This window comes from Narcine bancroftii, chromosome 14, assembly GCF_036971445.1.
Source record: "Narcine bancroftii isolate sNarBan1 chromosome 14, sNarBan1.hap1, whole genome shotgun sequence".
In the NCBI taxonomy this organism is placed as follows: domain Eukaryota; kingdom Metazoa; phylum Chordata; class Chondrichthyes; order Torpediniformes; family Narcinidae; genus Narcine; species Narcine bancroftii.
The window spans coordinates 49,003,868-49,017,099 of NC_091482.1; the positions used below are offsets into that span (position 1 = coordinate 49,003,868).

General features: G+C 43.2%; 1 protein-coding gene and 1 long non-coding RNA gene across 6 annotated transcripts in view; one reads left to right on the forward strand and one right to left on the reverse strand.

Moving 5' to 3' along the window:
- The window catches only part of LOC138749905 (uncharacterized), a 70,640-nt gene extending 58,921 nt beyond the window's left edge, over positions 1 to 11,719 (forward strand). Inside the window, exon 4 of one of the 2 annotated variants that reach the window (XR_011348936.1) lies at positions 11,138 to 11,719. This is a non-coding gene — a long non-coding RNA (uncharacterized lncRNA). Of the gene's footprint in view, positions 1 to 8,548; positions 8,857 to 11,137 lie in introns of those variants that run through there. The other variant, XR_011348935.1, reaches the window with a different exon arrangement.
- Positions 9,071 to 13,232, reverse strand: part of asb7 (ankyrin repeat and SOCS box containing 7) — a 65,912-nt gene continuing 61,750 nt past the window's right edge. For 2 of the 4 annotated variants that reach the window (XM_069911945.1, XM_069911943.1), the window contains one exon: positions 9,071 to 12,514. In XM_069911945.1, the coding sequence (XP_069768046.1) occupies positions 12,375 to 12,514 (140 nt within the window). In that variant the 3' untranslated portion in view covers positions 9,071 to 12,374. The remainder of the gene's footprint in view (positions 12,515 to 13,232) is intronic. The other 2 variants (XR_011348933.1, XM_069911935.1) reach the window with 2 other exon arrangements.

Consider the following 13,232-nt stretch of genomic DNA (forward strand, 5'->3'; position numbering starts at 1 on the left):
CACGGTTTGAGGCAATATCAGCCCACTGGCGGTCGTCAATGTGGCAGGCACCAAGAGATTTCTTTAGGCAGTCCTTGTACCTCTTCTTTGGTGCACCTCTGTCACGGTGGCCAGTGGAGAGCTCGCCATATAACACGATCTTGGGAAGGCGATGGTCCTCCATTCTGGAGACGTGACCTACCCAGCGCAGTTGGATCTTCAGCAGCGTGGACTCGATGCTGTCGACCTCTGCCATCTCGAGTACTTCGATGCTGGTGATGAAGTTGCTCCAATGAATGTTGAGGATGGAACGGAGACAACGCTGGTGGAAGCGTTCTAGGAGCCGTAGGTGATGCCGGTAAAGGACCCATGATTCGGAGCCGAACAAGAGCGTGGGAATGACAACGGCTCTGTATACGCTAATCTTTGTGAGGTTTTTCAGTTGGTTGTTTTTCCAGACTCTTTTGTGTAGTCTTCCAAAGGCGCTATTTGCCTTGGCGAGTCTGTTGTCTATCTCGTTGTCGATCCTTGCATCCAATGAAATGGTGCATCTGAGATAGGTAAACTGGTTGACCGTTTTGAGTTTTGTGTGCCCGATGGAGATGTGGGGGGCTGGTAGTCATGGTGGGGAGCTGGCTGATGGAGGACCTCAGTTTTCTTCAGGCTGATTTCCAGGCCAAGCATTTTGGCAGTTTCCGTGAAACAGGACGTCAAGCACTGGAGAGCTGGCTCTGAATGGGCAACTAAAGCGGCATCGACTGCAAAGAGTAGTTGATGGACAAGTTTCTCTTGTGTCTTGGTGTGAGCTTGCAGGCGCCTCAGATTGAAGAGACTGCCATCCATGCGGTACCGGATGTAAACAGCGTCTTCATTTTTGAGGTCTTTCATGGCTTGTTTCAGCATCACGCTGAAGAAGATTGAAAAGAGGGTTGGTACTTCTATATACAGAAAAGAAAAACTCAGGGTGTCCCAGATTAGGTTAAAGCCAAAGTGTTTCTGAGAAGTGATGCCACAGTTGAAATGGGGGGAAATCAGTTGGCAGGAGCTGATTAAGAATAGAAACGAGGTGATCTGTCAGCACTCACGGGGAATGAGATTAATTAGGCTCAGAGATGGAGATTTACTTTTAACATCCTGGAGGTCTGAGCCCAAGATGGCAGCACCTGTGCTGGCCAGCATACCTCGAGGGGTTGCAGGCCAGCGCAGGGCACCAGAAACAGGAGCGCACCCTAGTTGGGCATGGGAGACGACCCGAAAGGGAGGCTGACCGTGGCAGCGGACCAGCGAGGGGCACAGTGGCGGAAGGACCCGCACAGCCTGCCTGCGGTTTGTGACCTGTGGTCGCAGGACACACACCAGGCTGCAGGCCGCTGAAGACAGGCACTGGGAACCAGGAATCGGAGCCGGCATTCAAGAGGGGGCTGAGGGCAAGAAGGGCTCCTGAAGGCCCCCAGGCGCTGAAGGCTTCCTGATTCTATCGGAGGTTGGGACCTGGAGCTTGAGTTGGACAGGAGTCCGTGGGGCTGCGGGGAGCACTGGAAGCAAATCCACAGACACTCATGTTTCTGAAGAGACCCTCTTTTGCCTCTCTTTCTCATTGTTGGGAGTTTTGGGCCATGTTCATGGTAACTGTTTGCCTTACATGATCATAAAAGGAACCTCAAACATTGAGACTGCTCCACATATTGATGAGAGATATAGTTGTTGAACATAAATATTGCAGAAGCATATTTTCCCACAATTTGCCTAATGACTTGAAATACTTCCTTCTGGAAGGGAAAAGAAAAGTAATTTCAGGTCTCAGGTTTCATGGAATCGGCTAATGAGCCCTCATTTGTCAGCAGGCATTGCCATCTACTGGCTTACCCCGGTAATGGCAAGGAGTTTAGTATTGATCCAACATTTGATCGCAAGTTAAACAAAGTTGTTGAAAACAGAATTATCACAAGACGTAGGCCTTCTTTCATATCCATCAACTAAAAACATTGCATTTGGTCAAGAAGCATCCGAAAGTCCTGCATTCTGGCAATATTCAGAAAACAACTCCGAAGGTAGAACAAGTTTGCTGTTGGCACAAAGAGAGGAGGCCTTGTGGATGGCGAGGGAGATTTCCAATCCTTGCAGGAGGATCTGGACCAACTATGAGAATGGGCCAAAAAATTGGCAGATGGAGTTTAATGCAGACAAGTGGGAGGTGATGCATTTTGGAAGGGCAAAGCAAGGTAGGAGATATACAATTAATGAGTGGGGAGGAGCAGAGAGATCTGGGAATACATGTGGACAAGGTTGTAAAGAAAGATTTTGGTAACTTAGCCTTTATAAATCAAAGTTGGGATGTAATGTTCAAGTTGTATGAGACATTGGTGAGGCTAAATTTGGAATATTGTGTGCAATTCTGGGCACCCAACTACAGGAAGGATATCCTGATTGAAAGAGTGCAGAGATTGACTAGGATGTTGCCGGGTCTTCAGGAGTTGAGTTACAGGGAAAGGTTAGACAAATTAGGACTTTATTCCTTGCAGCAAAGGGAGATTTGATGGAGGTTTACAAGATTTTGAGAGGTATAGACTGGATGTGAATAGGCTTTTTGACCCCACTTCGATTGGGGGAGATAAATATGAGAGTTCATAGTTTTAAACTGAAGCGGGAAAGGTTGAGGGGGAACATTAGGGGGAAGTTCTTTACTCAGAGAGTGGTAGGAGTGTGGAGTGAGCTGCCACTTGATGTGGTGAATGCCGTCTTGACCAGGTGCTTTAAGAATAAATTGGATGGGTACATGGATGGGAGAGGCCTGGAGGGTTATGGAATGGGAGCAAATCAATGGGACTAGGGAGATGATGGTCAGCACAGACAAGAGGGGCTGAATGGCCTGTTTTCTGTGCTGTTCTGTTCTAAATAACAGAAATCCTGCAATGATGGAAGAGTTGATAGCTACATCCTTTTAAGTAGTGGAAGGAGGGGCTGTAGCTACAGCAGACATTCCAAGGCTGGCCAGTTAGCGCAATGCTAACTGATCTGGGTTCGAATCCCGTTTTATCTGTAAGGAGTTTGTACCTCCTCCCTGGGTCTGCGTGGGTTTCCTCCAGTTACCTCCCACCATTCAAAATGTACAAGGGGTTGTTGGTCAATTATGTGTAATTGGACAGCATGGGCCGGCAGGGCCTGTTACCATGCTGTATATTTCAATTTAAATCCAAAGACATCATAGACCCCAGGCTTCACTCCATCGAGGACATCGACATGAAGCGGCGCCTTAAAAAAACAGCCTCTCTCCTCAAGGACACCCAGGCAATGCCCTCTTCACTCTGCTGCCATCAGGGAAAAAAGGTACAGGAGCCTAAAGGTAAGTGCTCAGTGGCACAAGGACAGCTTCCATCAGATTCCTGAATAATCAATGAACCAAAGGCACTTCCTTACTTTTCGTGGACTATTATTTTTATTTGTTTTTATTTATAATAATGTTGCAAGATGGTTATAATATGAACATTTGCTCTACGACGCTGCCACAAAACAACGAATTTCATGACTTGTTCATGACAATAAATTCTGAACTTTGTCACAAAGATATGGGATTCAGATTCAACCCAGCTGAGGTAGGTCCATCAACATCTAAAGTTTCACTACATTGCTTAGACTGTAAAGAGAGCTACGAAAAGGATGTGCAATGCACACATAAGACACTTTCAGGTGGCCAGAATACCCCAATGTAAAACTGCCTAAGATGCCTGAATGCGGCTGTTGGGAGGACACCTGAAAGCGGAGAACCCTGACCCAAGGAGTACTTACCCAACCCTCCTCGGATAGGTGTATTCTCCGCTTCCGAGCATTCCCCCTAGGCACCTGAAAGTGGGCCGGACTACGGCCACAGTCAACAGGAGCCGGCATTTGCTCCACGGGGCCTCTCCCCTCTGTGGACCATTCATGTGCCAGAACGACACCTTCAGCGCTGCCACCTGAATGTCGCTTCGCACAGACCCACAGCCAACTCCGGAGCCATATTCTCCCAGCGACCACCTGAAAGCGGCTATGATAAAGGGCCATTCATCACTCCACCTCATTTTTCACTTACACAGGAAATTACATCAAGGATAAACTTAGGCTGAGCCTGCTTGAGAGAGAAACAGGACAGTAATCCAATGTGAAGAGACCAGGGTTCAATGGCTTCGCTGAGCACCTCTTCACTCCATCCGCAGCCAGGAGCTCCTAGTGGTCAGCCATCTTAATCCCACTTCCCATTCCCATATTGACATGTGTGCCCATGGCTGTCTCTACTGTCAAAGTTGAGGCCACACCCAAATTAGAGCACCTGGCATTTCGTCTTGGTAGTCTCCAACTGGACGGCATCGACTTCCTCAATTTCTGGTAACCTCCCCTTTGCTTTCTACCCAACCCCTTTGCTTTCCTTAATCCCTCTGGCTCCTTTCCTTCTCCTCTCTCTCCCCTACCCTCTCAACCAGTCAGTCACCCACACCATCCTACCTCAAGCTCCCCACCTTCTTCCCTCTGATCTACTGCCCTCTCCTATCAGAATGCATCTTCCTTGCAGTTCCATTATTTCTATTTCTTCCTTCTACCCCTTGCCCAACCTGTATTCACGTATCATCTGCTAGCTTATGCTCCTCTTCAAACATCCCCTCCCCTCCCCTCCCCCCCCCCCCATCACCTTTTTTTTCATGCTTCTGTCCTCTTTCTCCCCAATCCTGATGGTGCGGGACGCTGACTGTCCAATCTGTGGATGCTGTCTGACCCGTGGAGTTCCGCCAGCACTTTGTGCGACACTCCAGGTTAGGCACAAAACCAGATCACAAGGCTGTCACACGACCCAGCCCAGGACACGACAAGCAAAACTCTCCCCGCCGTCGAGACTATCTATGTGGAATGTTGTCGTCGGGGAGCAGCAGAAATCAAGGATTTGCACCACCCAGGACGTGCTCTGTTAGAACATGCTGAGCTATATAAACCTACTCAACAATCTAAACAGGCCATTCTCAATGGGAGCCACATGGCCCTTCCCCACCATCACCACCCCCCACCCCCCCCCCCCCCCGCAAGGGGGACAACAGCCAATTTACGGGGGACATGGACTGAAACCATAAACTATTGTAAAATGTTTTTTATGTAGTTGATAGAAGTACAGAAGAAACCAAATCACAAGGTCACAAGATAAATGAATAGAAGCAGGCCATTATGCCCATTGGGTCTGTTCTGTGTCTATGCACTAAGCTAAACTCACACCTAGTTCCATCTTGCATATCCCTTGATATCCTCACTAATGAAATATTTATCCATTTCCTTTTTAAATACTCACAGTGATCTGGCCTCCACTGCTTTATGCAGCAGTGAGTTCCACAGATCCATGACTCTCTGACTAAAGAAGTTCTTCTTCCTCTCTATTTTGATTGGATAACTAATTTTAAGACTATGACCCCATTTCCTCAACTCACCCATCAAGGGAAACATCTTATCCTCATTCACTCTATCAAAACCTTTCAATATTTGAAAGGTCTCTATGAGATTCCCCCCCCCCTCCCACCCACCCATTCTCCTGTACTCCAACAAATACAACCCAAGAGTTGCTAAACGCTCCCCATACTCCAACCCCTGCATTCCAGGAATCATCCTGATAAATCTCCTCTGCACTCTTTCCAACAACATCGCATCTTTTCTAAAATAGGAGGTCCAAAACTGTACACAGGGAAGAGGGGCCATAAGCTTTGAGTCACCACAGGCAAAAAGCAGATTGATAAACCTTCCCAACCTCACACCCATAATCCTCTATTCTTCTTGCATCTATGCACCTATCTAAGAGTCTCTTAAATGTCCCCGTGGACATTTCTATTTCACCAGTTTGAGTCTCCACAACCAAACCACTCAAGAAGAATCAATAAAGAGGTAACTTTTAATAGATCACCTTAAATGCATGACAGGGGTGGTACAGGATTTAAGGGTAAGCACTTGGAGCCTTGAAGGTTGAAGCCACAGCTAGCTGAGGTGGAACTTAAAGAAATATATTTGGGGAAAACATGAACCACAGGAGTTTGAAGGGCAGTGTAGCTGGAGCCATGGATGGATTGAAACCAAGGAACTGTGTAACCAGGGTGCCAACATAGTTCAGCAAACAGACAAGTGGTGAGTGGTGGATTCCTTGATTTAAAATTATTTTAAACTTATGGAGGGTAAAACAAGGGGACTTTATCATGAATGCACTGCAATAAGTAAACCTGGCAGTAACAATGGCAGCTGTTCAAGATCTTAGAAGTTAAATCCAGCATCGACGGAGATGGAAATAGACAGCTTGGTATTGGCATCGACTCGCGGGTTAACTACGAAGAGGACCTCCGTGGATCGGCCTCAGGCTTGTGCTGGTAAAGCAGGTGGAGTTTGAGCAGGGAACAGATTTGTTTGCTCTGATTAAACAACATTGCACTGTCATCTCTACATTTCATTTTTCTGCTTATTGCTCTCGGGGGTTGGTCATGCAGTCTGGCAATTTAGAAGGAATCTGCAGTCACCGTAGTTGAAGTAAAAACAATGCTGGAGAAACTCAGCAGGTCAAACAGAGTCCTTTATATGCAAAGATAAAGATACAGAGCCAATATTTCGGCCTTCATTACTGAAACATTGGTTCTGTATCTTTATCTTTGCGAAATAAAGTGCACTGTTTGACCTGCTGAGTTTCTCCAGCATTGTTTTTACTAACAATTTGGAAAGTTGAGAGTCATATCAAGGGTCTGCAAAATATTTTCAAAACTGAGAGCAAGAGTAGAAACAAGCAAAAGTTGATGGCAGATGTCAGAGTGGAAGTTGGAACAACAGGGATGTTCAGGACTCTTAGATAGGCATGTGGATGTAAGGAAAGTAGAGGTTTATGGGTCTGAGGTAGGGAAAAATTAGATTGTTGTGGAGTAGGTTTGCATGGGTGGGCACGTCGTGGGCTGAGGTACAGAAATAATGTGCTGTGATGTTCTGTATTTGATGCAAAATTAGGAAGTTGCTGCAAAAGACAATTCACAAAGGTCTATAACTGTACTTAAACATTAATGAATTGATCATCATCTAATTCCTTCAGCCTATTAATTATTCCAGGTGTTCTTTTCCATATTGTTTTCAGTAGCTGAAATGTGTTGGGTCTGACCAAAACAGTTTACTACAGCGGTCCAGGTGTCGGAGAGTTCGAGAGCAGCAGGGCACAGTGAGAGAGACTCTTATTGAACTCCCTTTGAAAAGAGGAACTGTATTAAATGAGAAGACAGATAATATTTTTTCAGGTTCACAAAAATACTTCATACTAACATCTTTCAGGTTCTAGTGGTCCACTATTTATAATATTGATATTTACAGATTCTTGCTTCTTTGTAATTTTATCTTTTCAGATAAAATTCAAAACCACTGAAATCCAAAGACATCACATCCACTACTATATTATCATAAAACTTATTAGGCTAAAAACTTGCCCACACCACATACATTCCATGTACCCACTGCACAGCTTCCTTAATACTACTTATTCATGTAAAACTACTGACATGAAATAGCACAAAAATGCATTGGCTACCTTTATAGAAATGTTTGCCTTTAGTTTTCTGATTTATTTCATGAATTTTTTGGGGGGAATGAATGAGGACTCAATTTCATCCAGAATTTGAAAATAATTTCCAATTGCTTACCATAAATGCATGCTAGAGATGTAGGCATTGCCTTCATAAATGACAGACACCAAGCATCCTGGATGATCATTTTAAATTTAAATATGCAGCACGGTAACAGGCCATTTCGGCCTATGAGTCTGTGCCGCCCAATTTACACCCAATTACACACTCCGCCCCCCCAGCCCCCCCCCCCCCCCCGGTGCGTTTTGAATGGTGGGAGGAAACCGGAGCCCTCAGGGAAAAACCAGGCACAGGGAGAACGTACAAACTCCTTACAGACAGCGCAGGATTCAAATCCCAGGCCCGATCGCTGGCGTCCTTAAGTCACGCTAATTAGAGAGGAGGTATGGTTGGCATAGCAGTTAGCACAATGCTGTTACAGTGCCAGCGATTGGGAGTGGGGTTCAAATCCTGCGCTGTCTGTAAGCAGTTTCTATGTTCTCCCTGGGAGCTCCGGTTTCCTCCCATCATTCAAAACGCACAGGGGGTTGTAGGTTAATTGGGCAGCATGGGCTCTTGGGCCAAAATGGTCTTTTACCGTGTTGTATGTCTAAATTTGAAAAATTTGGGAGGGGTCAACTTCTACACGGGTATACCTTTGACTGCAGTAAGTACCTGTGACATTCAGGAGCTTGGCTGGCCAGGACCAGGTGGTAAATCCACATTTGGGGCTTTGGGAGCTCGGTTGGGCAGGTGGTTGGGGAGAGGGTCCATAGTAGGGGTATCAGGTGCTCAGATGGGTGGGTGGTCAGGGTGAGGTTTCACGGTAAGGGGGTCGGGAGTCAACTTTTACATGGGTCATAAGGGAAAACACACGAGCCGGTGGGGGGGAAGGGTCCGACTATTACATGGGATCAATTATTACACAAGTATATACAGTAACTGTGAGAACATTGCAATGTCATTTCATATGTTTTTAGTTTGGAACCACCTGGAAGACTAATGGGAGGGCTCCCTGCAAATTACGTTGATGAGAAATCGCCATCTATCCCAGCCTTGCCTGTTGAACTTTGCCGGTGAAACTCAATAAGTTATTTTCTCCAACCATAATCCTCACTTGGATTTCTTGTGATGTGGGTGCCAACATGTAAAAGGAATGTAGATGCATAAAAGCAAATAACAAAGGACCCCTTTGTTCCGTTTGGCGGATGACAATTTCTGACTGATGAGTTTGCTTGCAACTTGTGAGAAAATACACTTTGAAATGAGAGAAGACACTCTTACAGATAGAAACCAATTAATAAAATAAAATACTTTCCCAACTATTTTGGCAATTAATTCACAAAGGACTCATGCAACATGTAAACTGAACAGAGAGCACAAATCACATTCTAAGGATCTGGAGTACAAACAGTAGCATAGGTAACACTTAAATATTTTATTGAATCATGGCATTTAAATACTCTAAAAATGTATTAATCTGTTTACATTTAGAACACAAAACATTTACAAAAATTAGTGGTCCATTTCTTCAAACATTAAATAGTTGGTACATTACCAGTTATAAAACTGTACAAAAAATTCATCCAATGAATTCTTGAAGATTTTTAATTTTCTTTGGTATTTCAAGAAGAAAACATAAAAAAAACACACAAAAAAATTCCATGACCCTATGCATCATAGCGATCTGCAAAAAAAATTCTTACATTTCTGTATTTACTGAAGGATTGGATTACAACCCATCAAGTCTAGAAACGACACAGAATAAAGTTTGGTCATCAAAGCTCTTTCATTCCAATTGGCTCCTTTTCTACGGACTCAGAAGGCTTCCTACTAAATCTCCTTTTGATTGTTGCAGTTAAAGCTATTAATGTTTTCAAGACATTAATTCCCCAATATACTTTGATAACACAATAAATCCTTGTTACAAGCTTTTCAGGATCATCCCAATATCCGGTGCATCACTTGTTTCCGAGGGTCATTATTATAAAGTTAAGAGTAGCCAGTGAATAGTCTGCTATGGGCAGAAGAGAAAAACACTTTAGTGCCAACTAAGCACCGGGTTGGGGACGGGGGGGGTTAGTTGGATAATATAGGTTAGCCACCGAGAACACTTGCAAGTCTGTCTCATAAGAGGACAAAACACAGTTTTAATTATAAATGTATTTCTTTTAAAAATTATGATTTCTAAAATGCTGCAGCTCCAAGATTCAGTCTCCTAGTTATTCATTTGATATGTCATTGTGGAGAGAGCCACTCCAGTGTTAAGACCAGTATTAAGGCATTTCATATTTGCAAACACCAGTGTTTTGTGTAACATCAATGTCAGTGTTCCAATGTGAAGTCAGAATCTTTCTGAACAAAGTCGGTCACTACCTCCCACAGGCAGCGACCTCCCTCTCACGTAACCATTGTCACTGACGTGAAGGCAAGCATTGGGGTCTTTAAAATTCGTTTACGTTTGCAGGCAAGAGTATCATGCGGCGGGATGTGCAAACCTGCAACCATCATCTCCAGTCCAATCCAAGCAAGGAAGGGGACAAACTGTAGGCGGTAACTTTGAAAACACCCCCTCTCCAGCTATGAACATGCGGACACAACTACAAAAACTGCAAAAGTTAAAAAGCAAACTGTGTCTCAGTGGCTACGGCATGATCTCATCTTTACTTTTGCAATCTACAGAACTGATCCATGACAATTGTACCGAGTATGGAAATCAAGAGGATTCCATTGTTCATTGTTTACTTGGGATGGGAGATGGCAATGGGGAAAAAGGAGGAAAGTGGTGCACCAGTGTTCTGAGCTGAGAAATAGTCCTTTATCACTGGGTTAATCTCCTTACTTCACAGCTGAATAACTCTCCCCTAGTAGATCAGAATTGTATGTCGAATGTACAACGGGGTGTCTTTAACATGGTGCTGGTGTAATTTTCTACAATATTCTGGCAGGACCAATTAGGAATTTCCAATAATTCAAGCTTGACCTTGATCTGGCAGGCAGTGAGATTTGCATTTACAAGCCCCAATTTTCCTGTTGATCCGTGGGAGTGGAGGTGACGGAGAAACAGTGGCGGAGAGTAGATCTGGGTCATCAATTCCCCTCGTCAGATTCAGCTTCCCAAACATTTACCATTTAACTGCAGAACTGTTGAGGCACCAATGCGAATCATACTCTGCTATGCAGGACATATCCCAAAGAACTGTTTTCGATTCTTGGTTCCACAAAGTACATTATTACCTTCTATTTAAAAAAAACTACAGACAAATTACAAATAAGGTCTGCATTTAAAACTGTTTCATAATTGCCAATAAATTATAATCCTTCCAACAGTTAATTTGAAATGAGATCCAAGCCCTATTCAGAACTTAAATGAGAATCAATCCTATTTGTTCTGCTGAGAATTTGACTCAATATCAGAATATCTCATTTTAGACTGAAGACAACATGCACTAAAGAAATGGTATCGATGTAGGAGTTTTTTTGTTCTGTAGCAACTCAGGTACAAATATGACTGTGCAGATAAACGAGACTCACTAACGCCTCTGACTTTCGTGTTCAAACAACTGCAGGTGGTTGTAGGTTTGAAAACCAAAGGAATCAACTGGATGCATACATCACATCACTGCAAAATGAAAATGGTGGAAAATATGAGCCTACAGTGTAGGAGTCCCTTTTACTGACAGAAGTGCAAGTGCCAATTGCAGTGCGTCACAACTTGAGCGCCCAGAGAACAGGTTGAGCTGTGAACACCACAAATTGATGAGAGGACGCCAAGGACAGGACAAAGGCTGAGTGAAGACACATTTATTGTCGAAAAATCTGAAGATGCGCTCAATTGTGATCTCGTCTACGTCCCCCAATATCCTACTGTATTCCAGCATGTGACTGGCATTGCTAAAGCCCCATAGACTATTTAACAGAGGAGTGAAGAAAATAAGTGGTCACAAAGAAATAAAAAAGTTATGGAAAGTTTTGTCATAAAAGTCAAAATCGCAATGATACTTATGTTAAAACAATCAGCTGTGATAACAGCAGGAGACATACCATGGCAATCTACTTCTGTGGGGAGCAGAAAACAATTTGAGCTCTGTTTATTTAAAAAAATCAGATAACAAATTAATGGATAATCTGAAGGTGAGATTGAGGATGGAAGAAGGGAAAAGAGAAAAGTATCAATGGATAATGAAAAAGATTACCTTGGTCCAAGTGATCCCTCTAATAACCTTTTCTTTATGTTTCCAACTGCCTCAGTTATTCACACAGCCTGCAAGTTTTTTTTTGACTGCAATGATTCGATGCATCATTCACACAGTACACTACTTCCGCAGGTTTGCCTATTTCCCTCTCAAAATTCCCTTTTCCTGAACAATGTCTTGCACATGATTTATGGTCGACTTTTTCTGCCCCCCCCACATTTCAGATGTCAAATTTGATACATGCGCTCCAAATGTTTTCCCAAATAGAATGTCTTATTTCATGACCTCTATCATTCAAAGGTCACCTGTTCCAGCTGAGTACATTTCAATCACCAATCTGCACACTGAATACTTTTGAAAAGGTCATAGTGCGAGGGAGGAAGTAATAGTACTTTTTGAACTTTGCAAGCTCAATTTAGTTTAAAACTTTTGTATGGAAGTCAACAACGATTCTCCTGGAGTGGACCTATTATAACAAACAAGTTCTTAAATTCGGAGAGGTACGGACGCCCGCATTGACTTTAAATTTCATCAACGTGGGAATTGCATAGAATATACTTGGGGTAAGGCTGTGCCGACTGCAAACCCTCAAGACTTTGATTTTTAACATTCAGATGTCATCAAACTTGTGCTTCACATAGTCTTTCATGACTTTTGCCAGAGGAAGTGCCTCCAGTCCTTTCAAATTCTGCAAGCCTATGCATTGTCGGATTTTAATTCGGCACAGATCCTGTAAATTTCTAGGCTGTCCTAAAGGAGGAAGAAAATATGAGAAGTGTTAATGTTTCATGGTGATAACATCAGATTTAAATCAAGAACTCCAAGCCTTACAACAGACACCAGTCAAGAAAACTTCAGTTTGTAACAGCTTGCTGATCGCATCTTACACAGATAAAATGTTAGCTCTTTCGGGTTTTCTTTCTATGGGATGTCAAAGGAGAGCCTGAGGATTGCTGGCTAAGCTGCTTGTGCCAGGATAATGCTTGAATTTACAGATAATTAATCTCATGGTTTGACATAATTAAACTATCATGTCCCCATATCAAAATAAATAGACGCAAAGCCTTTGGTTTCATAGATTAGATTTCATATTTTTTTCACAAATTTTTAAAAGTTCCATATTCCCTTGCAAATAGTTATAAGAAATAAGTTATATTAGTTATAAGAAATCAACATCTTCCTCTAATTATTTTAACTATGTGGCTGAACAATCTGAATTAATGACGAATAGTTCAAAATTGTGATGTTACTTGCTATTAAGTCTGTAACAAACTTTTGCCTAATGAGTAGCATTCTCCCAGAATGATTACAACCAGAGGATTTGCATTTGAAATGCACTATCTGCAGATATTGTGGGGGGAGAGATACTAATTCACTGAAGTTTATCAAAGACACTCTGTTAGACGATCGGAATTGTTAGTACTTCAAATGTCAATGTAAAGAAGTCCATAATACTACATAATCTTGG